Source organism: Marmota monax, unplaced genomic scaffold (assembly GCF_021218885.2).
Source record: "Marmota monax isolate L192 unplaced genomic scaffold, Marmota_monax_Labrador192_F-V1.1 WCK01_AAM20220418_F8-fsc00106, whole genome shotgun sequence".
NCBI lineage: Eukaryota > Metazoa > Chordata > Mammalia > Rodentia > Sciuridae > Marmota > Marmota monax.
The window spans coordinates 6,545,682-6,571,795 of record NW_026695218.1 but is presented as its reverse complement, the minus strand read 5'-3'; the positions used below and the strand labels follow the sequence as shown (position 1 = coordinate 6,571,795).

Here is a 26,114-nt window from a genome sequence, read left to right as displayed (position 1 = left end):
TACCAGGGCAGCAGAGATGCACTACTTCAATTAACATTCACACAAAAGGCCAGTATCACTCTGACACGTTAATAATGATCAAATTGTATGCAGAGAAACAAGGCCTCAATCTGAGGCCTTGGCCTCAAGTCCGTGGGGTTGGCAAGTGCTCAGCAGGCAGCCGACCTGGCTTTCAGAGCACAGCTTCCAGAGGTTACCAGTAGAGAGATCATGCTTCAAAAGGGGGATAAATACTAAACTGATTGGCTGTCAGGTCCTCCTCCATTAATTCCGGCACGTGCCACCTTCAGAGACACTGCCATCAACGGAAGCTCAAGAAAAAAATTAGTTCTTGGCGTCCATCTCCAGCCAACGCGAGTAGAGTGCGCATGCGCAGGGAGCAGCCTGCCAACCGCTGCAGGACCCAGCAGTCCAAGGGTTGCCTGAGGTGCCCAGACTTTGCACGAGGTAAGAGTCCTAGGGCGCAGATGTCCCGTGAGGGACCTGGAGGTAGGATAGGGAAGGAATGGAGTGGGGCAAGAAGATGATGGAGGCAGCAGACCATCACCATTGAAAGATTAGTACTTTATATTTTTAAATTATTTCCTAATAAAATTCACATAAAATTCTTCATTAAAAACGTGCAGTTCAGGAGCATTAAAGACTTTCATGAGTTGTGTAACCATCGCCACTTTCTAATTCATAATATTTTCATAATCCCAAAATGTGCGTGTTAGTGGTCATTCCCACTCCCCCCACCCCCTGGCCCCAGGCAACCATTAATCCCTCTGGTTTTGCCTTTTTCTGGATATTGCATATAAGACGAATCATACAATATATGACCTTTTATATATGGCTTCTCCCACTTAGAAGACTATTTTCAAGGATCATCATCCATGCTGTAAAATGTGAGTCTTTCCTCCCCAGTTAAGACTGCCTGATATCATATTGTGTGGATACACCATTTTTGTTTATCCACACATCCCCTGTGGACATTGAGTTGTTTTCACTAGTAATTTCATTCATTGAGAATTTTTGGCTGAAAGTTATGCTCAGCCTCTTGATCTTTAAAAGATAATGTCAATAATTTGCTAAAAGATTAAGAACTACCATTTAACTGGGAATGTGGGATTTGAACTCTGGCATTCAACATTTGGAAGTAATATATTCACACAATAGAACACTTAAAAAGATGCAAAATAGTACTAAATGGAAATCTACCCATTCTCTCCAATTTTCCAGCCCCCATCTTCACCACTCTTCCCACGGGAGACTTTGCCTTTTCCCACTTATTGGATCCTTCCAGAGATAGTTTATTTAACCCCAAAATATATGTATCACAATTTGTTGAATAATCTGTCCTACTGATTTGAAATGTCACCTTTTTGGCATACTAAATTCCTATGTGTTTGCATTATTCTTTGTAGACCCATCCTAGCTTTCTTCATTGTATATTGACCATTGTCTCTGGAAAATTTTTTATCATCTTTCTAAAAATTTCTTCTTTCTTTTAGGTACTATTTTTATGTTCATTTGGATTAAAATTACAATCTCAGGTTCTGCCATAGCTAATGCAAAAACATCTATTTTTGGTAAGAAATTTGGGGCAGTTTAGCTAAAGGGATTTCTTCCCTCAAGCCTTTGAAATACTTTTCTACACTTATAGCTGCGCTACTAGCTATAACTATACAGTTAATTTCTGTTCTTCTTCTGCAGGGTCTGTCAAGCAGGATGGAAATGATTAAAACATCAGGAAAATATGCTTCTAAAGTTAATCATGCTTGCAATGCTCCAAAGAACCCGAACTCCTGAGATCATGGAAAGTGCACCTTGAGTTTGAAGGGATACAATGGCCTTGATTAAGGGAAATAGGCTCCCCAACGATAGGACCTGCTAAAATTGTTTTCCTACCACTAGCAAATCAGTTAATCTTCACTGTTATTATAATTATCTTTCTTCTCTCTATTTTAAATTGTGTACAAAAATTTTCTTAATGAGGTGACCGACCTGGCTCAAGCCCCCTCCAGAACACAGTCCGAATTTCTGAAACCACAAAAGGAGGACTGTGCCTGAACCCCAAGTCTACTCCCACATATACTCCTCTTAAGCCTCATCCACCAGAGAACCCATATTCTTTTGCAGAACTCTGAAAGCAGGGGTCTTCCTACTTCACACCTTCTCAGCAAGAAGCAGCCATATCTGAAATCATTGCCCTATTCATTATGCCTACCCAGAGTCTGGAATGAAGGATATGCAAATGACAACCCCCCAAAACAGTGTGGCCTAGGAAGAGGGAGGGAGGGAAAAGGCAGAACATTGATCCTTTCCCAATACTTCCTTTCCCAGTGACATAAAAATCGCTGAGAAGGAAGCAAACATCACTAGGTGATAAGACATCCCTGGAAAAGGGCAAGCATTGGACCTGTCCCAATATATCCATTCTCAGTGATAGGACAATGCACCCTCCATTCTTGCCCTATGAAAACACTGCCAGTAAAAACAAGTTTCTAGTTTTTGCAACCTTTTTCCTGAATGCCCACGTCCTGTTAAAGTCTTCAATGGGTAAGTTACCTCCCAGTTTGTAACCTATATAAACCCAGACCAGTAGACATTTCTAACCAAAAAGTCTGCCCATCTGCTGCCTGACTCCACAGCTGAATAAAAAGTTTTGCTGAATTCATGAGGTCTGCACCCGTCTCCACCATTTTGTTCTTATATCCTAAACCTATAGTAGCTGTGGATACCCTTGATTTCTCAGAGAACTTATGGAATGATCTGGCTTGCAGATACTCACTGTATGTACTTAGTCTCCTATTACATGCCAGTATTATAGAAGTAAGCTATCTGAGGTATGCAACTGAACTAGAAAGAAAAAAAATACCCTGAAAAAGTTGACATAGTTCAAGCCATATCTTTATACTGCCAATCCCTCTTAGATAAGCATTATCCCACACACAACCAGCAAATATATATATATATTTTTTTCCATAATTAGCAGTGTAAGAGATGGGAACAAATGGCCTCTATATGCAATATTTAGCTTTATTTATGAGCAATTTTTTCTATATATGCGCTTGTCTTCCTGTGAGTTCTTGACATTGTGAATCACACTATATACTTACTCTCTCTAAAGAAGTCCACAAATTAAATAAAGGTCCATTGACAACTAACAGAACATTTTTTAAAAAAACAGCTTACCACATTTCCGGGTGGGGTGGCACATGCCTGTAATCCCAGCAGCTCAGGAGACTGAGGCAGAAAGATCGCAAGTTCAAAGCAAACTTCAGCAATGGCAAGGTGCTAAGCAACTCAGTGAGACCCTGGGTCTAAATAAAACATAAAATAGGGCTGGGGATGTGGTTCAGTGGTAGAGTTCAATCCCTGGTAAACCCGCCCCCACCAAAAAAAAAAAAAAAAAAGTTTACCACCAAGGAAAATCATTAAATCCCAACTCAGTGCTCATATATATATTATTACCAACTCAGTCCTGACTTACTTTATCACATTACAAGAGAAATTGGTAACACAAACACTCTCCAGGAGATAAAAAGCAAAAGCAATTTAGATAAATTTGGGCTGAACAGACACACCTGTTCCTTGGGTGCATAGCATAACCACAATGCTTTTTCCACAAGCCTCTCTTTGCATGTCTACACAAATCCATCAGATTAACTTAATTCACAATACTTCAGCATAAACTATCATCAATGAAAAAACATGCAATATATCTTACAATGTTGCATTTCTTTAAAATATGACAAAAAGAAAAGTGAGCTGAAAACCCAGAATCTAAAATAGCTATCCATACACTACAAACACATTAATGGATGACAAAATGAAATCATTTGACAAAAAAGGAAATAAGAATTAAGATTTTTATCTCCACTGTATAGAATTCATGACAGTTTTTGGGTTTCCAACCTAGGTATTTTAAAAAAATTATATATATATTTTTAAATTTATATATACACATTTAATTTATATGTGTTTATTTTTATATATATGTATTTAATTTATATATATCATGAGCCAGGTGCAGTAGAATACACCTGTAGTTCCAGAAACTCAACAGGTTGAAGATGGAGGATCGCAAGTTCAAGACCAGCCTCAGCAACTTAGAAAGGCCCTAAGCAACATATGAGACACTGTCTCTAAAAAAATAATAATAATAAAAAGGGCTGGGGATGTGATGTAATGGGAAAGTGTCCCTGGTTTAAATTCCAAGGACCTGCCCCCCTGCAAAAAAAAAAAAATGAATTCCCTCTTTTATTAACACAAAATGAGACCTCAATGAGTTGACTTGTTTCTAACAAAAAGTTAAAATTTAAAAGTCCATGTTAACCTCTCTTTTCTTTATGTTATGCTTACTTTTTTATGTTATCCTAATGTTCTAACTATTCTCCTGGCCTTCCACCCAAACATGCAAGACAAAGAATGTGAGAAGCCCAAGATTCTATAGAGGCTGTTTGCAAGGGGGAGGAAGTCACAGTAACTGCCACACTGGATCCTCTTACATAAGAAGACAGAAAGGATCCTCAGTGCCTCTCACAAATGAAAGAGGCTGATGGCAGAAAGTCTACATGACCAAGGAGCTATCCTCAGGAAATTATAACTTAAAGAACTACAACAAAAATACGGAGTACAACCAACAATAAAAAAAAAAAAATACGGAGAGGGAAATTTTACAGTCAGCTAGGTCTTCCACCTCTCTAGAATTGCTTCTAATGTTCAGAGTTCATTTTTCAAGGAATCAACTCATAGAAAAGAAGACCCCTGCTCCTGGAAGTCAAAAGAAAGTAATATCAATGTGTATAAGAATGCAGACTCAAGGCTTGTCCATGAAAAAATGTCTACAATGAAGAGGGGTGGGAGAAGGAGAGTAGAAGAGAGTTACCAGTCTAACCTGGCCCAGCCCAGGCCAAAGAAAATAGGGGTCAAGGAGAAACTAAAGAGAATCTTGGGCCACATCATTCCCCAGAGAATGCACTCAAGGAACTTCCCCCTAAGGCTGGGATTGTGGCTCAGTGGTAGAACGTTAGCCCAGCATGTGTTTGGCACAGGGCTTGACCCTCAGCACCACTTCAAAATAAATAAATAAAATAAAAGTATTGTGTCCATCTACAACTAAAAAAAAAAGAAGAAAAACACAAAAACTTTTTAATCCCTTTCTGAATCCTTGAAAACTGCAGTAACTTCACTAATCAAATCAACTTCTATGGTTCCAGAACCACTATATTTGCTCAACTTAGATGTCTCTTTCTTCCTTCTCCAGAGATATTAACTATATATGTTAATATAGTAATGTATCCCTGTTCCTGCTAATGCCACTAATCATTCTGCTCTAATGCCATCCATTTTCCTGCAAATTCTATGATTTTGTCATTTTTTAATGCAGAGTAATACTCCATTGTGTATAAATGCCACATTTTTTTTTATCCATTCGTCTATTGAAGGGCATCTAGGTTGGTTCCACAGTCTTGCAATTGTGAATTGTGCTGCTATGAACATCGATGTACCAGTGTCTCTGTAGCATGCTCTTTTTAGGTCTTTAGGGAATAGACTGAGAAGGGGAATAGCTGGGTCAAATGGTGGTTCCATTCTGGAAGGGTAATTCTCAATATAATAAGTTGAAAAATGTTATCTATTATAACATTTCCTTTCATAAGGAATTGTACCTTCACAGTATGTGTATTAAATCCCTATGTTTTAGGGTCCAGACCCATTCAAATACCCATTCAAATTTTGTGATGCCTCACAAAAATCTATATTATGTTAAATGTGTAAAGTGTATGCTACAACAACATTTGAACTCTATGGCAAAGTTCAGCACAAACTATAATGACTCTCAAAAGGCTCCTTGTAAAATTAAAAGTACCATGGCAGGAGGCCCCTTACGTACCATCCACGTAGGAACTACTGAGGCACCTGAAACACCATGCTAAATGGCTCATCTGGTGGCTGAGAGCTGGGACTGTTGCTTTGACTGCAGCGGAGCCATTGCATCAGCAGGTCCAAACACCCATTACCTTCAACAATTCCATAAGAATGTTACCGAGACCTGGCAAACTCAAGAACATATGGATCCGGATCATTCAAACAAAATTCAACAACTAAAAGATTCTATTATTTGACTAGGAGAATAAGTACAAGATTTACAATGGGCTCAGAAACTTCAGGGTCATTGTAATACCACCCAATTTTGTGTCACTAGAGATCCATATGATGACACTGAGACACAAGGGCAAAATGTATGTAATCACCTAATGGACTTGATCTTTTTCATATCAATACTTGTTTGAATTAAAATTACAATCTCAGGTTCTGCCATAGAAAATGCAAAAACATCTACTTTTGATAAGAAATTTGGGGCAGTTTAGCTACAGGGATTTCTTCCCTCAACTCGTTGAAATACTTTTCTACACATATACCTGGGTTACTAGCTATAACTATACAGTTAATTTATATTCTAGTTCGGCACAGTCTTTCAAGCAGGTTGGAAATGATTAAACCATCAGGAAAATATGGTTCCAACATTAATCATGCTTGCAATGCTCCAAAGGACCTCAACTCCTGAGATCATGGAAAGTGCACCCTGTTTTTGAAAGGGATACAATGGCCTTGATTAAGGGAAATGGGCTCCCCAATGATAGGACCTGCTAAAATTGTTTTCCTAGAACTAACAAATCTGTTAATCTTCACCTTTATTATAATAACCTTTCTTCTCCCTATTCTTAATTGTGTACAAAAAACATTTTCTTAATGAGGTGACCTGTCTGGCTCAAGCCCTCTCCACAATACAGTGCAACTTTCTGAAACCACAAAAGGAGGACTGTGCCTGAGCCCCAAGTCTACTCCCACATATACTCTTCTTAAGCCTAAACCACCAGAGAACCCATGTTCTTTTCCAGAACTCTGAGAGCAGGGGTCCTCCTACTTGACCCTTTCTCAGCAAGAAGCAACCAGATCTGAAATCATTGCCACTATTCATTATGACTTTTCAGTGTCTAGAATGAAAGATATGCAAATGACAACCCCAAAACAGTGTGGCCTATGAAGAGGGAGGGAGGGAAAATCAGAACATTGATAACATTGATCCTTTCCCAATACTTCCTTTCCCAGTGACATAAAAATCCCTGGGAAGGAAGCAAACATCAGTCAGTGACAAGACATCCCTGGAAAAGGGCAAGCATTGGACCTGTCCCAATATATCCATTCTCAGTGATAGGACAATGCACCCTCCATTCTTGCCCTATGAAAACACTGCCAATGAAAACAAATTTCTAGGTTTTGTAACCTTTTTCCTGAATGCCCACCTCCTGTTAAAGTTTTCAATGGGTAAGTTACCTCCCAGTGTGTAACCTATATAAACCCAGACCAGCAGCCATTTCTAACCAGAAAGTCTGCCCATCTGATGCCTGACTCCACAGCTGAATAAAGGCTTTGCTGAATTCATGAGGTCTGCACAAATCTCCATCATCTCCATCTCCTTAACCTATAGTAGCTGTGGATACCATTGATTTCTAAGAGAACATAAGGAATGATCTGGCTTACAGATACTCACTGTATGTTCTTAGTCTCATATTACATGCCAGTATTATAGAAGTAAGCTATCTGAGGTATGCAGCTGAGATAAAAAGAAAAAAAAATATACCCTGAAAAAGTTGACATACTCCAAGCCATATCTTTATACCACCAAACATTTCACAATCCCTCTTAGCTAAGAATTATCCCACACACAACCAGCAAAAAAAAATTATATTCCACAATTAGCAGTGTAAGAGATGGGAAAAATAGGCCTGTAAATGCAATATTTATCTTTATTTATGAGCAATTTTTTCTATATATGCGCTTCTCTTCTTGTGGGTTCTTGACATCGTGAATCACACTATCTACTCACTGTCTCTAAAGAAGTCCAAAAATTAAATAAAGGTCCATTGACAACTAACAGGATATTTTTTTTTATGAAAATATTATTCATTTAAATTTTTATTTTGAATAGCTTCAATCAAAAAGGATTTCATAAGGTTATTTACAATGCTGAATGTACAATTATGAATGTACGTCTTTTTGACAACAGGGTACCATTCTTGAGCAGCAATACAATTTTAAAAATATAAAGATGCAGTATCATTTCCGATATAAAGTTATTTTAAAAAAACCAAGGTCTTAGGGAATTCACAAATCATAACAGAAAGTAACTATTTAATTAATTTCATGTGCACATAATTACCAAATCTTAATACATTAAAAATATGTGTAAATGCCCATAGACTGTACAAAAATTAACATCCCACTTTGTTGAAAGTTCCCAACCACCTCCCACCATAAATATATAAAAACCTATTTCAGATATGTCAAAATTACATGCATGAATTATTAGAATTTTTTCTAAAGCCTGCATTTTGCTCTTCACTGGATGTTGTTATCTATAGCTGCACTTTGGGGACAAACTACATGAACACTGATATATTATTTGCCATGCCTTTGAAACTGTGCAGTACTTTCATCAACATGGGAAACAAAATAAATGAGTAAAAGCTGCAATAGTTGTGTTTAAATGCAAGTGCAATTTGGAAAGCTTTCGAATTTAAGGATTATAAAACTACTATAAAAAGTATTTATTTTTTTGTTGGCTTAGCCACTTTTATTCAAGCATTATTTGCAGCATTGCTTTACAGCAGTTGGTGCTAGCAGATAGAAAACATAGTTACCACTATTTATATTTGAGGGAGAAAGAAAAAAATTTCAACAACCCTGAGGGAGACACACATTAAAAATCTTGTTATTTATTTAAAAAGTTAAAAAGTTACATATCATTATTTAACAATTACTTTCCTGGACATTTCTGTCCTTTATGTGCATAAATAAAATTTAAATCGGCAATATTTATCAATCTTAATACATCAAAATAATATATGTACAGATTTTTAAATTTAGTTCTGTATACACTCAAATAATTTAATGTAAAATTCAGAACCAAAATTACTATGTAACGGTGACCTACAGAGAGGGCTCAGTCTACCTATGGCACTGAGGAGGACCCACACCTGGATTCAGACATTCTGCAAATACATTCTGAACTTGAATAACCTACCCTGTTTATGTTCACTCTAACTTCCTACAAATGCTTTTCCACCTATCTAAAACGTCATTCCCTGGAAAACAGTATGAACAGATGAGATATAAAACCCTTACTAACTCTAAACATTAAAAGGGGTGTGCGTGGTCAAAAATAGTTCTTTATGATCATGCTCTTAAAGATGTTAAATACAATCTGATAACTGGATTTTTAATCTCCTACTTAGCAATTACTTTGTTTATATGCTTCAGTCTTTAAACCAAAGAATACAATTTACAATTCTAGAAATCACCAAAGAATAACACTTGAGTATATTTAAAATGAATATGGAAATTATAAAACAATCAAGAGATTTAAGTAACTATAGAAAACAGTGCTAATTCACAGCTCAAGAGGTCTAAGATGCATAGCTTCATAGAATCATTCATGGAACAATTGTTCTTATCATCTAATGTGTATTAATATCTTATTATACATTTTGATGGAAAACTTCGATTATATTTTTTGTAAGAATCATCAGTGGCAACAGCAATAACAGTGATCCTGAGTGTAACTTGCATTTTTCTACAGTTACCAAACACCATTCAGGTCTTTGCAGCATAAAGAATGAGAACCATTTGGTTCTACACTTCCAGATAACATTTGGTAGATTGGTAAAAATGTACTGGGAAAACAATGATCAGCTAAAAAATGATCAGTGGAAAGCACAAGTATGTGATTAGTTAAGAAAGCACATAGAATATTATATTGTTTTAATAGAGTAGGGTGTGTTTTACAGTTTCCTGTGTCTGTCATAACTGTGGGCATTGCCAAACTGCTGAATCCTACCTATAGATCCATTTTAAAGTTTACTTTAAATTCCTGAAAAATTTGAACATTAATCAAGCAAAACAGAAAGGTGAAAAGTAATTTCCTACATTTCTTACGGCTCAATGAATGTCTAGTCTTTATTTCCTCATTTTTTTTCCTCCCAGAAATTGCTACACCAGGTATGTTTATTTACAGCAAAGTAGGTATGCTTTGACCTCTGGCGCCACCTAATGGCATAACAAGCTCTCACCAAGTTTACATCACTTTGGAAAAAAAAAATAGCAGTCTCTCAAATCCAATACTCATTATTTTTTAAGCCTTATTACTGATAAGAGATACACCTAATCTTAAAAAAAATCTTTCAAGGTAAAATTCAAACACAAAAAACAAAATTCATTATTATCCTATGTCTTTAGATAATTAAAAAATTGGAGAAAATTTTTAAAAAAATTAAATAATACAGATCCTGAAGGGGGGGAAAAATGTATGTTGAGATGTTAGACAGATCTACATTTACTTCCAAAAGAAATCATCTTTTTCTAGTAAAAAAGGTTTCACAACATTTAAATGAAGCAAAACAATTAGACCACTGACACTAGACAGAGAAAAACATCCACTTAACAGTTTTGAGGGACATCTTAAGAAGGCAGTGAAGCACCTTGCCGATTAGAAAAATAAAACCCAGGCAGTTTGTACAGAAAATATAACACCATACAGAGGAATTACCTGAGTTGTTCTATAAGCAACACTATAGAAACCCACTACTAATTCTAAACTATCAAAGAGAACTGGTGTAGGTTTACACAGAATTCTTTGGGAGAAATATTGGAATAAAATGAAAACAGGCTTTCAACCTGTTTTCACTGGAGGCTAATTAACACCCATTTTATTTTTAATGATCACAAACTTAGGGCCTGTATATAAACATAAACTTTTTCTAATAAGAGGGTTGTGAAAATAAAGAGGCAAACTAGTTCCAAAAGCTAATGTCTAAGTATCTACCAAACGCCAAATTTCTCTTGTACCTAATATAAAGAGTATGACTAAGGGTAACAACCAAAATTCTGGAAATGTATATATTTGGTTACAGAATAAAGATATAGATGGACTGACAGTTAATTTCAACCATGAGGCCAATACCCTTTTTTGTTTGTTTTGTTTTGTTTTAAATAAGGCTCTTGAATCAGATACTTATCAGAAGGGACATAAATTGAAAGAGTGCCACACTAACATACAGGACTAGAAAATCCTAAAACCATTCCTTCAAATACTGCTATTAGCATACCACTGAGACTAAGTCACTGCTATGTTATGGTGATAATCTGACATGATCCATTCTCCTTCACTAAAGCTTTAGCTTCTGTTGTCGTCTGAGGTTTTGGTGGCCATTCTGGATCAAACAATAGCTCCTGTGCCAGATACATGTACTTTGCCTTTGGCATCTTCTTTCTACATCCCTGGGCCCAGGACAAGCAGCATTTTCCCCATCGATCCACTGATTCCTGTGGTGGCTGTGTGGTGGTGAAGCGATATTCTCCTTGTCTGTCTCGATTGAACACAACTTTCCAAAGGACCATGTCAAGGAAGAAGCTCTCCACCATGATAGACACAAGGGCATTGACAAGAACAATGATGAGCATAGTTACACGCCACTGATATGGTACACACACTATCTGAAGAACCTGGTCAATAGAGGCAACTGGATGCAACATGATGAATAATATGAAAACATACAAAATAATCACAGATACAACAAAAAGATAATTCTTGTAGCAAGGTTGCCTGAAAGGTTTTCCTTTTGAAAAGGCAATTGCTACTATGAGGTACTGAAAACTGGAGATAAAAAACACCGTGGTATTTTCATAATTTTGTATATGGTGTGAATCAGGTTCAGTTTCATTATACATGTGTGAAGAATTCCAATGTGGGTTTCTTGTTGTATTACAAGCATCTGAATATGGATGCCATACTTCATACCAAGGCTGCTGCTTAACCCAAAAAAACCCCAGAGATTGAAATCCAATGCAGATGATTATCTGAGATAAAACAGAGAAGAGTAGGGCCCCAGATATAAGGCCTGAAGGTGGTCTTTGTGCCACAAGTTCCTTCCAGGCAGAATTTAAACTCATTGTAAATACCACCACCAAAATGATTGCCAGATCAATGAAGAGAAACTGGAAGTCTCCTAGGTTACTTAAGATAGAATACAGAAGAGTAACACTGAAGTACTGTATGATGCTGTACAATGCCATAAATTTAAACACACAGAAGGAAGTCATTAAAGCAGCACGGCCTTCCCTTATAAGGTTTGGCACACAGGAAATACTAGGAGTTTTAGAGGTAAACGGAGATGCCACCGAAGCCTCAAGCTCTGATAAGGAAATGCCTCCATGTGCCCCCTTCAAAGCACCACAATCATTTGCACCATCACCACACATCCCAACAAAGTAATCTACATTTTGCAATGCTTCTACCAATTGTGTCTTCTGATCAGGTGCCATACGTGCAAACACAGTGCCATGCAACATCAACTTAGGAACAAGGTCTTGAAAATGCTCCAATATCACTGAAAATGATTTTCCATTCATTGCAAAATGATAACGAGTCAATTGAAGATCTTCTAAGCTATCATGAACCAACTTAATTGGGATAGCCTCAGAGTCAATTGCTGATGAATTACCGCACTGTGTTAGTGAGTCCGCATAATGCCAATTTATCTTGGCAACTTTCCCATCCTTTGGAGGTAATGCTTCAGCAATAATAACTTTATCTTGAGGTAGAATCATTCCACAGTCTCTGGCCACAGAGACAGCAGTCAACATGTTGTCACCTGTGACCATGACAGTGCGAATGTTGGCTTTATGCAAATCTTCAAGTACTGCAGGGGTTTCTTGCTTTAATTTGTTCTGCATTATAATTAATCCCATAAAATCCATGTTGTTTTCAATGGCATCTCTACTAATATTCTGTACTTTATGCCATGTCAGTTTTGACTCCAATTTTCGATGTGCGAGAGCAATCACACGGAAGCCTTGTTTAGTATAATCTTCTAAAACTTCCTCAAAATCAATAGGAACGGTTTCTTGTTTACAAAGACTGGCAATGACCTCAGGGGCTCCTTTCATGTACGCATCCATTTTCTTATCCCCTAGCACCCTTGCAACCACACTCATACGTTGCAAAGCAGAAGAAAATGGGAACTGGCGAACAATTCCTATCTCATAAATAGCTGGAAGTTCAAACAGCTCCATTTCTTGGTTTCCTGCAGGTATAGATTCAGGAAGCAGCTGTTTAGGAGGACGAACCACAGTGGGCATAATTCGATTATGAAGTGCTGTTTCTTCTTCCGTTGCTTCTTCCAGAATCCATCCAATGGCTTCAAACATTTTTAAATCAAGTGGATCACCAGAAAGCATTCCTTCAATTTTTGTAAGTGAATGACAGGTAGCCATACAAGCAACAAACTGAGATTTTACCAACATTTCATTGCAAACATTTTCTTCTGGTAAAAGAAATCGGGCATTTTCTACTTGTTGAATCCCCCAGAGATCTAAACCATCTTCAGTAAGCGTTCCAGTCTTGTCAAAACAAACAAGATTCAGCTGTCCACATATATTTATCCGTTGGGGACTGATACAGAAAATACCAACTTTTTTCAGTCTTCTCTGAGCATACACAATACCAGCAGTCATTGCAGCAGGAAGTGCAGGTGGCACAGTAATTGTAATGATATCAAGAGACTCTATGATTATTACCCCAACTTCTTCCTCATTTAAAATGCTATTGATAATCGTGTAGATGAACCCAATGCCAGCCACTGCCACAAGACACAGCAGAAACAAGTAGGCATCTCTGTAGAGTTTAAAATCAGTTGGTTTGGGATACAATATGGAACGAACAAGCTGTCCTTTGGAAGTACTAAATCCTGTTCGAACTACTATGGCTTTGACGAGCTCTCCAGTGTAGAAACGAGTCTGAATAACAGTCGTTCCACAAAACAAAGTGTGTCGTTTATGTGTTTCTGGACTATATATTTCCTCACCCATTCCTTTTATATCCACTGAAGGATTTGGCAAATTAGTCTTTGTCACTGGAACACTTTCTCCTGTTAACATGCTTTCATTTACAATGCAAGTGCCATTAATAAGTACTGCATCACAAGGCATGACTGTTCCATTTAAAGGAATGACCATCACATCTCCTGGCACAAGGTCTGTAGAAAATATCTCTTCTATTTCTTCATTTACTCTACAAACTGAAACTCTCACAGTGCTGTGAGCTGCCACCATGTCATGCAACATAACATATTGCTTTCTAATGGAATATAGGGAGCTGACAATTGATACTATGGACATAATCACAATGGCTAGAGCATAATAATAGTATTCATCAGTGCTCCACAGTATAACACTGAACAACTGGAAAATGTAAAATGGATTGAGAACCTCTTTAATTAGAAGCTTGAAAACAGAAGGCACTTTCACAGTAATTTCATTTACACCATAAAGCAATTTTCTGCAGGCATGCATCTCTTTTGTCAGTCCCACACCATGTTTTTCATAAATTGATGTACAAGAAACACCTTCATCCAGCCCCTTTAAGAAATCAAAATTGCGAATGGTATCATTCCAGAAATATCTTACACTATGGTGGGTGAAATAACGAATCTGTTGTGTCTGAGTCTGTGAATATTTACTCATCTCATGACTATTCTCTTCAACAGGATTCTCAGTTAAATGAACTGCATGGCCATTTGAAATCTTATCAGTTACAGATTTTGGATTTGAAAATGGATGATTTTCCAGAGAAAGAAAACGAATTTTTGCACAAAACCACATTCTGAATTCATCAGTAGTCCTCAGCAGCACCACTTCACATTCTTTAACTGCAGCTCTTTTACAAGTTGCTTTCACCCGCCACTCAGGCATCCAGTATAGGAGGAGGAGAAGAAACCCACCAGTACAAATCACTCCTAAAGAAACTATGGCAAGCTTCCAGCGACACAAATTATAACCATAAATCTCCATTTCATCTTCTTGACCCTGGTTGATAGTCTTCCTTTCTTCTTTGTCCATATCTACAGTGGTTTGAAAGGTCTTATGCTTCACAACAACTGAAGAACTCCTATGTCCAGACACCAAGATCCTAGGATGTTTCTGACAGATTCGCCACGCTGCCGCACCGTCTCCTCTGCGGCCTCCCGGCCCGAGCAAACAAGAGGCCGCGGGGGGCCGGGCCACCGCTGTCGCCGCCGCCACCGCCTCGCCTCAGCCCAGTCCCATCGCTCTCGGCCGGCGCCGGCGGCCGCGGGTCGCTCGGGCTCCAGGCGGCGCCGCCGCCGCCGCCGCCGCCGCCGCCGCCGCCGCCGCCGCCGCCGCCGCCGCCGCCGCCGCCGCCGCCGCCGGTCGCTCGGGCTCCAGGCGGCGCCGCCGCCGCCGCCGAGCGCTGCGGCTCAGACTGAGGAGAGGGAGGCGCCGCGGCGGAGCCCGGGCCGGGCCGGGCGCAGGGGCGTCCGCGATGTGCTCCTCGGCGCCCGCGGCGGCAGCGTGCCCTAACAGGATATTTTTTTAAAAAACAACTTACCACATTTCTGGGTAGGGTGACACATGCCTATAATCCCAGCAGCTTGGGAGACTGAGGCAGGAAGATCGCAAGTTCAAAGCATACATCAGCAATGGCAAGGTGCTAAGCAACTCAGTGAGACCCTGTCTCTAATAAAACATAAAATAGGGCTAGTGATGTGGCTCAGTGGTAGAGTTCAATCCCTGGTAAACCCCCACCACCACAAAAAAAAAAAAAAAAAAAAAAAAAAAAAACAAAGCTTACCACCAAGGAAAATGATTAAATCCCATAGTTGTACTCCCCCAAACCAGCTAGGTACTCATATATATATATTATTACCAATTCAGTCCTGACTGACTTTATGGCATTACAAGAGAAAGTGGTGAAACTAATACTCTCCAGGGGATCAAAAGCAAAACCAATTTAGATGAAGTTGGGCTGAACAGACACACCTCTTCCTTGGGTGCACAGCATAACCACAATGCTTTTTCCACAAGCCTCTCTTTACATGTCTACACAAATCCATCAGGCCCTAAGCAACATAGTGAGACCCTGTCTCTAAAGAAAAATAAAAAGGGCTGGGGATGTGAGGTAATGGGAAAGTGTCCCTGGTTTAAATTCCAAGGACCCGTCCCCACAGCAAAAAAAAAAAAAAAAAAAAATCAATTGCCTCTTTTATTAACACAAAATGAGACCTCAATGAGTTCACTTGTTTCTAACAAAAAGTTAAAATTTAAAAGTCCATGTTAACCTCTCTTTTCTTGATGTTATCCATACTTTTTATGTTCTCTTAATGTTTTAACTTTTCTCCTGGCCTTCCACCCAAACATGCAAGGCAAAGAATGTAAGAAGCCCAAGATTCTATAGAGGCTGTTTGCAAGGGGGAGGAAGTCACAGTAACTGCCACACTGGATTCACTTACATAAGAAGAGAGAAAGGATCCTCAGTGCCTCTCACATATGAAAGAGGCTCATGGCAGAAAGTCTACATGACCAAGGAGCTGTCCTCAGGAAATTATAAGTTAAAGGAGTACAACAAAAATCCAGAGAGGGAAATTTTACAGTCAACTAAGTCTTCCACCTCTCTAGAGTTGCTGCTATTGTTCAGAGTTCATTTTTCAAAGAATCAACTCACAGAAAAAAAGACCCCTGCTTCTGGAAGTCAAAATAAAGTAATATCAATATGTACAAGAATGCAGACTCAAGGCTTGTCCATGAAAAACTGTCTACAATGAAGAGGGGTGGGGGAAGGAGAGCAGAAGAGAGTTACCAGTCTAACCTGGCCCAGCCCAGGCCAAAGAAAGTAGGGATCAGGAGAAACTAAAGAGAATCTTGGGCCACATCATTCCCCAGAGAATGCACTCAAGGAACTTCCCCCTAGGGCTGGGATTGTGGCTCAGTGGTAGAACGTTAGCCTAGCACGCGTGAGGCACTGGGCTTGACCCATGAATAAAATAAAAGTATTGGGTCCATCTACAACTAGGAAAAAAAAAAAAACTTTTTAACCCCTTTCTGAATCCTTGAATACTGCAGTAACTTCACTAATCAAATCAACTTCTGTGGTTCCAGAACCACTATACTTGCTCAACCTAGATGTCTCTTTCTTCCATCTCCAGGGATGTTAACTGCATATGTTAATAGAGTAATGTATCGCTATTACCTCTTATACTGTGAAACATAATTTATAACATATTCATAATATTTTAATGAACATATAAGAGGAACATGGAGATGATATCCCTAACACAAGAGCCTGAAGGAAGGGAGCCATGGGGTGAGCCCATTATGTCCCTCTTGCAGGGCTTCACCTACCAGAACTGAGCCATTTAGTTTCTATTATAACTCTCCTGTCACTTTCTCCACCCAATCAACTCTCTTGTCATTTTCCCCACCCAATCGCACCTTCTCCTTGGGAGTCTGACCACTCTATTGGCTACTTCATACTTTTAAACGGCCAGTTTTGTGACATCATTCTCCCACCAAACCTACTGCCACCTGCTAGAATCTTAGGCTTGCCATGCAGTTGTAAACAAATTTGGATCATCGCAAGTGACCAGTGACCAGTAACCAGTCATTAGAGTGGCCAGTAAACAGTGACCAGTGAACTCCATATTGGGAAACATGCATTCTCTAGCCTCAGCCACCCACACATCCTCTGGGGTGATCTCCTCATCCTTTGTATCTACAATTGATGTGACCTCTTCTCTGACCATGTCAGGTGAGTAAAGAAACTTTTAAAGTTTTTCATTAGACTTTTACCTGCCTCAATTTACTAATGGAGTCAAAAGAGCTTAGAATAATAGGGGAAAGGATAGAACTAGAAATCTGGACACCTAATTTCATTTGGAATTTGACATGTACTAGGTATAGAACTGGACTATCTTACTCTCTCACAAAATCTGTTTCCTGATTTGCTACATGAGGATAACAGATTGCCCATGTTCTGGTCCCTTACTTTTCTTGCATCTTGAGGGGCATGTTTATAGAGAATGAAATCAGATTTCATGGTTGTGTTGTTTCAACTGAAAGAGACAAATCCTAGGCAGGGTGGAAACCAAGAGGTTTCCTCTGTAACAGTTTCCCTTCACCAGATTTCTACTTCAGTATTTCAAATTTAGTGCTGTTCCTAAAAGGGACATTCACATATTTGGGAGTTTTCTGTTTAAACTAGCTGAAAAGAGAAATAGGGAGAGAGGAACAGGAGGACAGGGCTGTAAGGAGGCAGATGTTCTTGGGAAAGCAAGTTTGTGACTGTTTAAGCACAAGGCAACAGGAACTCGGTGGAGGAAGAAAATATAAAAATAAAGGAGAAGAAAAGGTTAGAATAATAGAGATGAAGAGAATGATGTTCTCAAGAAAAAAGAGGTGGGTTGGGATGGATGTGGAAGAAAAGCAAAGATTTTATTTAAACCAACAGACAGCACAGATTGAATCTTCCCAGAGGCTGGTTTAGAGAATGTTTAGATTAACAGACCAGCAAGGAAACTAAGACTTGAATTAGGGTATCACTGGGGTAAGCAGGTTATCAGAAAAGTCACACTTGGCTGTTACAGTTTTTCTATGATCTCTTTCAACACAGATGATGTTGACAGTTTGAACATGAACATGTTAGAAGTATGTTTTAGAAATTATTCTTCGTCCAAACATGCCAAGAAAAGTGGTTCTAGACAGAGCTGGGGAAATGGCATTTTCCATGTCCTATTTTGTTCTGATTTTAAACTACAGGGATTTCTAAAAAATGTTTTGTCCAAACCTGCATCAGAAGGACACATTCCTTTGTGAGATATAAGCTGTCAAGATGAAGCTGTTTTCCATCTTTACAACGGTTTTTTTTTTCTAAAACAGACAATATATAAAGAGTCATTGATGATTTCTAAATCTAAGAACCGAAAGAAAGAACTATATAAGAATAAAAATTCAAGCTCACACCTCTAATTCCAAGTTTATTTAAATAATTATGTGAACACTTTTTGTTTTGTCTACATTTCAAATAATTGTTTGGGGCTGGGGTATAGGGTAGCTCAAACATTTTTGTATTAATTTTGTTTTAATATAAAAGGGAGAAGAAAATATCAGAATAAAAGACAAAAATTGTTTTAAATTTGTTATTTTATTATACTGTGATGGTTTTTTCAGACTTTAGGGACAAGATTTTTCTCTAAATGTGATAATAAACTAGGCTTCTATGATTTTGTTAAAGCATTTTTTCTGGTTTTTTTAATAACCAAAAGGATTATCAGAAAATGTGTTTATATTAATTGAAATATCTACCTAGTGGAATTAATGTCTTTTATTTGGTGTTGGTAATCCTTAGAGGAAGAGAAACAAGAACAGTAATGAAATTGCTTTACACTTATTGTTTTTTTCTCTAGTATGTACAAAATTTCTTGTGTCCTTCCTTCTGTCCTCCTTTCCTTCTTCTTTCCCTCACTCCCTCCATTTCTCTCTCCTTCCCTCCCTGCCTTGCTCCTTATGCCTTCCTTCCTTCCTCTCATTCATTCTTTCTTTCTTCCTTTCTTCTCTTCTTTCTAGGTCTGAGGATTGAACTCAGGGTCTCATGCATGCTAGGCAAGCATGCTACCACAAGCTATATCTCCAGGATATTTTATTTGTTTTCTCAGATAGGATCTTGCTGAATTGCCCAGAGTGGCTTTGAATTCCTGGTTTCCTGCAATCCCACTGCCTCAGGCTCCCACATGCTGGGACCAGAGGCCCACCACACCATGCCCAGATTCATCATGGGTTTTGGCTTTAGTTTTCGCTTCTCCACGTGGCTACCCATCTGTTCACTTTACTTAAATTTGTGTTCACTTTACTTAAAATTACACACATTTTTAGTATAGTTTCTCTGTCCATATGTACTGCTTGAGAATGCATTCAAACTCACCTTCAATTATGAGCTTTGTTTTGATTAACAGTATTCACTAAAATCAAAGAGAAACATTCATAATATTGTATAAATGATAACAGAACTCATTTCTTAGCAAATTTGATATCCACTCACTTTTGCTACATATACATATGTTCATTACTATCTAGTCATTCCTTTTAGTTCTGAGCTGGTTTTGACTTTTGCTTCTATCTTTCCAGAACATACTGTAACTCCCTCCAAATGAAACTTTTTGTAATATCTATTTATTAGTTGTAGTTCAACACAATACCTTTATTTTATTTGTTTTTACATGGTGCTGAGGATTGAACCCAGGGCCTCACATGTGCTAAGCAAGGGCCCTAACGCTGAGCCATAATCTCAGCCCCCACATGAATCTTATGTAATATGACACTTTTATTCATGGATGAATTATCACTGTTGGTATTGTTATAACCACACTAAAGATGAGGAACCTGAAGCTCAGAAAGTTTCAATTTCTTTCAAGAAGCATTTCTTGAGAAACTGAATTTCGGGTAGTCATTTTCATGTAGGATCAGCAGTTAGGCTGAAAGAGGGCAAAGAATGATGCTTAAATTATCATTTGGATGGTAAAACTGAACTCCAGGAAATATCATGTGACCTGGACAAACAAAAGGAGATACTAAAGATCACTGTGGTGATATCAGTTCGATTTTCTATGCACAGGGAAAAACAAATTTCTGTTTCTCCAGATTTCTGGTCTTTGGAACAAGAGTCCTGGCCAGGGAGTAAGTTTCCATAATCTGTTGCTGATTTTGAACAAGTCGATCTCACTTCACTGACCCTTGGAGGACTCATTTGGTAACTGGTAATGTTGGGGTTTTCTCTGAGTTTGAAAATGCTTCAGTTCTAGGGCAAATTCAGGAGTCAATACTAGTGCAGGCTCAAAGGAAAGGTAGGACAGGTAGAAGGATGCTTTTAGGGAACAATGTGTGAAGCAGACCACTTGGGACTTCTGTGCCCAATTTGAGAGAAAAGGCAGGTAATCAGAAGCGTACTTGCAGCCATCCTAAATGGAGTGAATTGGGGTCTCTCAATGATTATTGGAATGAGGGCCTTCCTGATTACTACAACATTAAGATGTCATTATTCCTCAAATATTATAAGAATCTGTCTGTCTCATCAATATTTTCACCACCCTCTTCTTCCTACAGAAAATTTCCAAAATTATTCTTTACATGGAAATGCTGATTCTCTGCAGCTCTCTCTTCCTGTGGTGACCAATGCAGCTTCTGGGACAGGAAGTGTCTGCAACTTCTCCAGAGCCTCTGCTCCAGCTGCCACTTCAGCATGGTTACTGCCCTCAACCTGTGGCACCTCCTTCCAGCCACTCATGGGCAGTGCCTACCTTTATCAACATGCTACCACAGCCATGGTGTCTGGGGTTACTGGCCAGATCCAGACTCCCATGGCACCTGCCCCCTATCCAAGTATTTCTGAGTGGTATATCCCAGGAAGTGCTGAAAAGAGCTCATCTTCACTCGGGGACTTTAATCTGACTGTCACTGACCAGAATACAGCAGATTCTTCCCTATCTATGACATCCCAGTATGACAAAACTTCCGAAGCCAATGTCATGATCCCTGGGTATCCACTACTATCTGGTAGGCTCATCCAGGTGACACTAACTCAGATTCCAAATCAAGGACGTTGCTTCTCACTACCCCACCAAGAAGGAAGCCAGGTCTACTACTATGATCAAAACTCTCTGGGGACTCTGCTCTCTGGAGAACATTGGCCCTGCCTGCAATCCTATGGCTCTGTGCCATATGCAGGAATTAGTGCCGCTGCCCCTCAGCCAGAAATGGTGACAGTGCTGAAGGAAGTTCAGCCCACAAATGTCCTACCATCAGTCCCTACACCTGTGACCTACTACTCTGTGTCCACTCAAAGTATAGAAGGAACAAATTTTCAAGGTGAGTACAAACAGCAAAAAGGGGAAGGAATAAGATTACCATTCGAAAGGAGGGTCCAGTTTTCAGCTGGTAACTGTGAGTCCACACATCCCTAGAATTCAAGTGCTGAGATTTTAACCACAATCTTGTTCGGCAGTCCCCATTTTCAGACTCTGTAAGAGAAGCATGCAGCACACCATAATGGCCACCCATGCGTTTAAGAGACCTCTAGGACCCAAGACCCCCGTCCATGCCCAGCTATGAAACCATGGCTGGCGGATAAGGGTCCTGCACTCAGTCCAGCTACATAACCACACTATAAATATATTTCCCTAATTTTACTTTGGTTTAGAAAAATACATCAACACATATCAGGGTGTGACAATTTAATTGTTCCTTAATTGACTGAAGGATTTAACCTCTGTATGTAGAGATGCTGTCCAAAGCAGGAGTCCAAAACCCCTGACCTTTCACACTGATTTCATGAGCAACAGCTCCACCCTCACCTAGTTCATGGTGTTAAGAGTTCTTACATTCTGGGGAGAGTGGAGAGAATTGAGAGGCCCCTATATGAGAATGAGAGACTTCATGAAACAGTTTTTCGGTGTTTCCCACAGACGAGACAAGTGCTCTACCAGAAACCCATGCTGCCATGGTGATGGACCAGCCCAAAAGTAAGACTTCAAGGGATCACCTGTAACTAATATGCAACTCTTAACAGATACCTGTCAGTGGTCCTTAAAAAGAGCTAATAGAAATGCTTTCTCCACCGTAGGTGGTTTCCCTGAATAGTGTGTTTCTGGGAAGGGGGAGCATCCTACTTACCATCGTCCTTGATTCCTTTGCAGGGATGGAAACTTCCCTAGGGATGGAGGCTTCCTTGGGATTGCAACCTCCAAGTCAGACATTTTGTCTGCCACAGCCTCCAGAATTCCCATACATCTGCAATAACAGAAAAAGCCAAATAATTGAGAAAAACTCACAAACTGAACTTGGGGACATTTCCACAGTAACTCCAGTCCAGAGTTCTACTGATTTCTTGGCATTGCCTCCAAATCAAAGCCAGGAACAAACAGAGATTAAGAATTTGTGTGAGATTAACACCATGCTCTCAGAACCACTGGATGCCTACCAAATTGCCATGGAGAACCAGGATCCTCCACTACTCCCTTTAGACATCCCTGAAATCAACCAGCTTCTGGCCTCCATTGGTCCTCTGGACCAAGAGGAGAAGCCACATTCTGAAAATATCCATCTAGAAAGGAATAGCCTGAGTCTTGAGGGCCAAGGCACACTTGAAAATGGGATTGAATTTAGCAGTGGTTTTGCAGACCTCACTGCACTGCTGGGGGATACTCAACTTCCTGAGCTTTTCAGTTCCTTAAAAGACTTTGACCAACCTGAAAGTCCCACAATAACAAAATCCAATGACACCAGAGCCATCACGGTGAATCAGGGTCAGGAAATCACAAGCGCCTTAAAGGGTCCTAGTGAGCCAATGAGGAAGAACAAACATAAAGCCTCAGAGTCTCCTGATGGAACTCCTCAGGCCAAAATGCAGCCAAGGGACCAAGAGTGCACATTGGAAGGAGAAGTTGCTCACAGGGATGCAGACAGTAGTAGGGCCCCTGTGCACACAGCCAAGCACTCTATCAGCAAAGCTCAGGAAGCTGCATCCAGCAGGAACAGCAAGGCTAAGGGCCATGGGCAGGAAAAGACCAAGAGGACCAGAGAAAACAACTCCAGGAAAGCCGAGGAGAAGAAGAAGCCAGGCAACAAAGTCAAGGCAGAAGAGAAGCCAACTCTGCCCAAACTGAAGAGGAAGAAGAACCAACCTGAGCTTTGCCAAGAGACCTTTAAAAAGCCTCGGAGCTGTCTCGGCATGCACATGCTGGAGTCGGTGCAGGTTTTCCACACACTGGGGAAGAAGAATGATAAGAAAACTGGGCTCTCTTCCTCCCGGGCCCCGGGAAACTCAGGCAGTACCCAAGACCCCCGTCCATGCCCAGCTATGAAACCATGGCTGGCGGATAAGCGTGCTGAGAAATCACAAGTCAAAGCCCAGAACCCAGATATCAGCGCTAAAGGAGAAGGTCCCGCTCCATCCATTTATGAGCCTCCACCACCTGGGAAGGTTAAATTGGTACCTTTGCCTTTTCTGACCCTGGAGAAACCTCCACCTCGACCAGTAATCAATAGGAGGCCACAGTCTCTGGCTTCACGGAGACCCACTGGGGCTTACCCTGCCCAGCCTGGTCCCGCTAGCTCAGCTCAACCCATGGCAGTCAATCAATCCCAACCAGCTACTGCCAACCCATCTTGGATGCGTCCTGACAAGCCAGCTCAGCCCGTTTTGACTCATGCCATTCAGTCAGGTATGAGCGCTTCTACCCAGCCTAGTGTCCCTCGGTCTGCTGCTTCTGGGCCTGCACCCTACAAAATATCATCTTGCACTTCTCTCCATTGGCAACCAGTTCCCAATGTTGGGACCAAGCCCCAGTCACAACCGCTCAAGTCTCAAAACCAATATCTACTCCAAGACTTTGCCTTACAACCAATTCCATGGAGGAAACCCAATGTTCCTGGGCAAGTAGTATCAACTCCCATCACCAAACAGCAGAGGCCAGAGCGGGAAGCCATGAAGAAGAAGGCTCAACAAGAGCGGGAGAATGCTGCCAAGTACACTGCTTTGGGGAGAGTGCAGTGCTTCATTGAGAGGGAAAGAGAGATGGAGATTTCTCGCTACTATGGCTACATAATGTAAGAGCTGCTGAGATCAGTGGTGCCACTTAGGGACCAAATAGTTTTCCACATGTATATAGATAGAGTGATACACATTTATTTATTCTCAGATGCTTTCAAAGTTTAATAAAATTATATAAAGAAATGTAATATAATTCACTAATACATAATAAAGAGGCCTTCTGATACCACTGAGAATTGTTAGAAAATAAAGAGGCCTTTGGGTACTACATGGGTACCAAATAGTATTCTCATATACACATAGATAGATAGATGAAAATTTATTCATTAGGCACAGTTGAAAAGGTAATATAGTTTAATAAAGAAATGCTATAGTATTGATTAGAGGGTAATAATAAAGAGGCTTTATGTTGCCATTTGAATACCAAGTAGTTTTCCACATATATATATACAGAGAGGTACATAGATGCAAAGGTATTCACTTATAGATTTTTAAGACTTAATATAGTTGAATAAAGAAATGTAATAGAATTGTTTGAGAGATAAGTAATAAAGATGCTTTCTGGTACTGCTTGGGCATCACATAGTTTTCTACATGTGTAGATACAAATTTTATAAATATGTAGATACAAAGAGACAAATGTATTCATCCTAATATATTCTTAAAGTTTAGTCAAATTGAATGAAGAAATTCAATAGAATTGGTTAATAGATAATAAAGAGGCCTTGTGTTACCACTTGGCTATCAAACATTTGTCCTCATAGACGTATGAATATGTACTCATTCCAATATACTTTTAAAACTTAATAAAATTGAATAGAGAAATGTAATGGAATTGATTAATAGATAATAAACAGGAATTTTGAGTTTGAATGGCTGTTCAGTGTGGTTTAGTTTGGTAGCGGAGGGGATCACAGCCTGCATGAGAAGAAAGGAACTCAAAGTTGGCCAGGATAATAGAAGTAATGGCTAGGAATGGGGGAACAGGAAGGCATATGATCCAGCACTAGGAAGGCAAAAAGAAGAGAGATGTATGGACTTACTGGAAGAATCAGGAATTGGTAAAATGGCTGACCAATAACACAATGTTTGAAACTAGGGTTAAAATGATAAAATGTCAATCAAGTTGAAAATGATAGGAGACGGGCTCAGGTTGACCAGAAGAAATGCAAAAATCAAACAAAAAACTCTCATGGAGAATGGCCTAGTTTGGGGCCTACCTGAAAGGCATTGTACAAAAGAAGATTCAGGGCACATCTCCACCATGTTTGGGTCACTTTCCCTAGCTGGGAAAGGTGAATACAAAACACAGGGAATCTACCAGGGGTGTCAGAGGGTTCACAGTTACCCTGAGGGAAGCTGATAACCTGGGACTTGGCCAAGTGAACTGCAGCAGCATGAGGCCCACCCAGAACATGGCCTGGAATAAATCACCATTGACTCAACACCCATGCACCAGGTCTGCAAAGATGCACTACTTGAATTAACCTTCACACACAAGGCCAGTATCACTCTGACACTTTACTAATAGTCGAGAAGCAAGGCCTCAATCTGAGGCTTGTGTCCTCAAGTCCTCAGTGTTGGCAAGGGCCCCCTGCAGGCAGCCAACCAGGCTTTCAGAGCACAGCATAAAGACATTGGGGTAGAGGGTGAGGAGAGAGCTCACACTTGAAAG

The 26,114-nt window shown here is 39.7% G+C and overlaps 2 protein-coding genes across 2 annotated transcripts; one reads left to right on the top strand and one right to left on the bottom strand.

Moving 5' to 3' along the window:
* Nucleotides 1–7,947: 7,947 nt before the first annotated feature.
* Nucleotides 7,948–15,166, bottom strand: LOC124084918 (polyamine-transporting ATPase 13A3-like). The gene has a single exon (XM_046432371.2). It carries the CDS (start codon nt 14,941–14,943, stop codon nt 11,173–11,175), a length of 3,771 nt encoding a protein of 1,256 aa, XP_046288327.1. The 5' UTR covers nt 14,944–15,166; the 3' UTR covers nt 7,948–11,172.
* A 2,345-nt stretch (nt 15,167–17,511) lies between these two features.
* On the top strand, nt 17,512–24,499 carry LOC124084798 (uncharacterized protein C2orf78-like). The gene is made up of 3 exons (XM_046432172.2): nt 17,512–17,647; nt 20,995–21,756; nt 22,584–24,499. The coding sequence occupies exons 1-3, from the start codon at nt 17,551–17,553 to the stop codon at nt 24,497–24,499; spliced, it is 2,775 nt and encodes a 924-aa protein (XP_046288128.1). The 5' UTR covers nt 17,512–17,550.
* Nucleotides 24,500–26,114: the final 1,615 nt, after the last annotated feature.

Bases quoted from the DNA above. Each gene is read 5' to 3' on its own strand.
- LOC124084798 (XM_046432172.2), top strand. From the start codon at position 17,551: ATGCATTCTCTAGCCTCAGCCACCCACACATCCTCTGGGGTGATCTCC. The intron at 17,648-20,994 runs GTGAGTAAAGAA...TTCTTCCTACAG, and splicing joins CTCTTCTCTGACCATGTCAG to AAAATTTCCAAAATTATTCT. The intron at 21,757-22,583 runs GTGAGTACAAAC...ATTCCTTTGCAG, and splicing joins AGAAGGAACAAATTTTCAAG to GGATGGAAACTTCCCTAGGG.
- LOC124084918 (XM_046432371.2), bottom strand. From the start codon at position 14,943: ATGGACAAAGAAGAAAGGAAGACTATCAACCAGGGTCAAGAAGATGAA.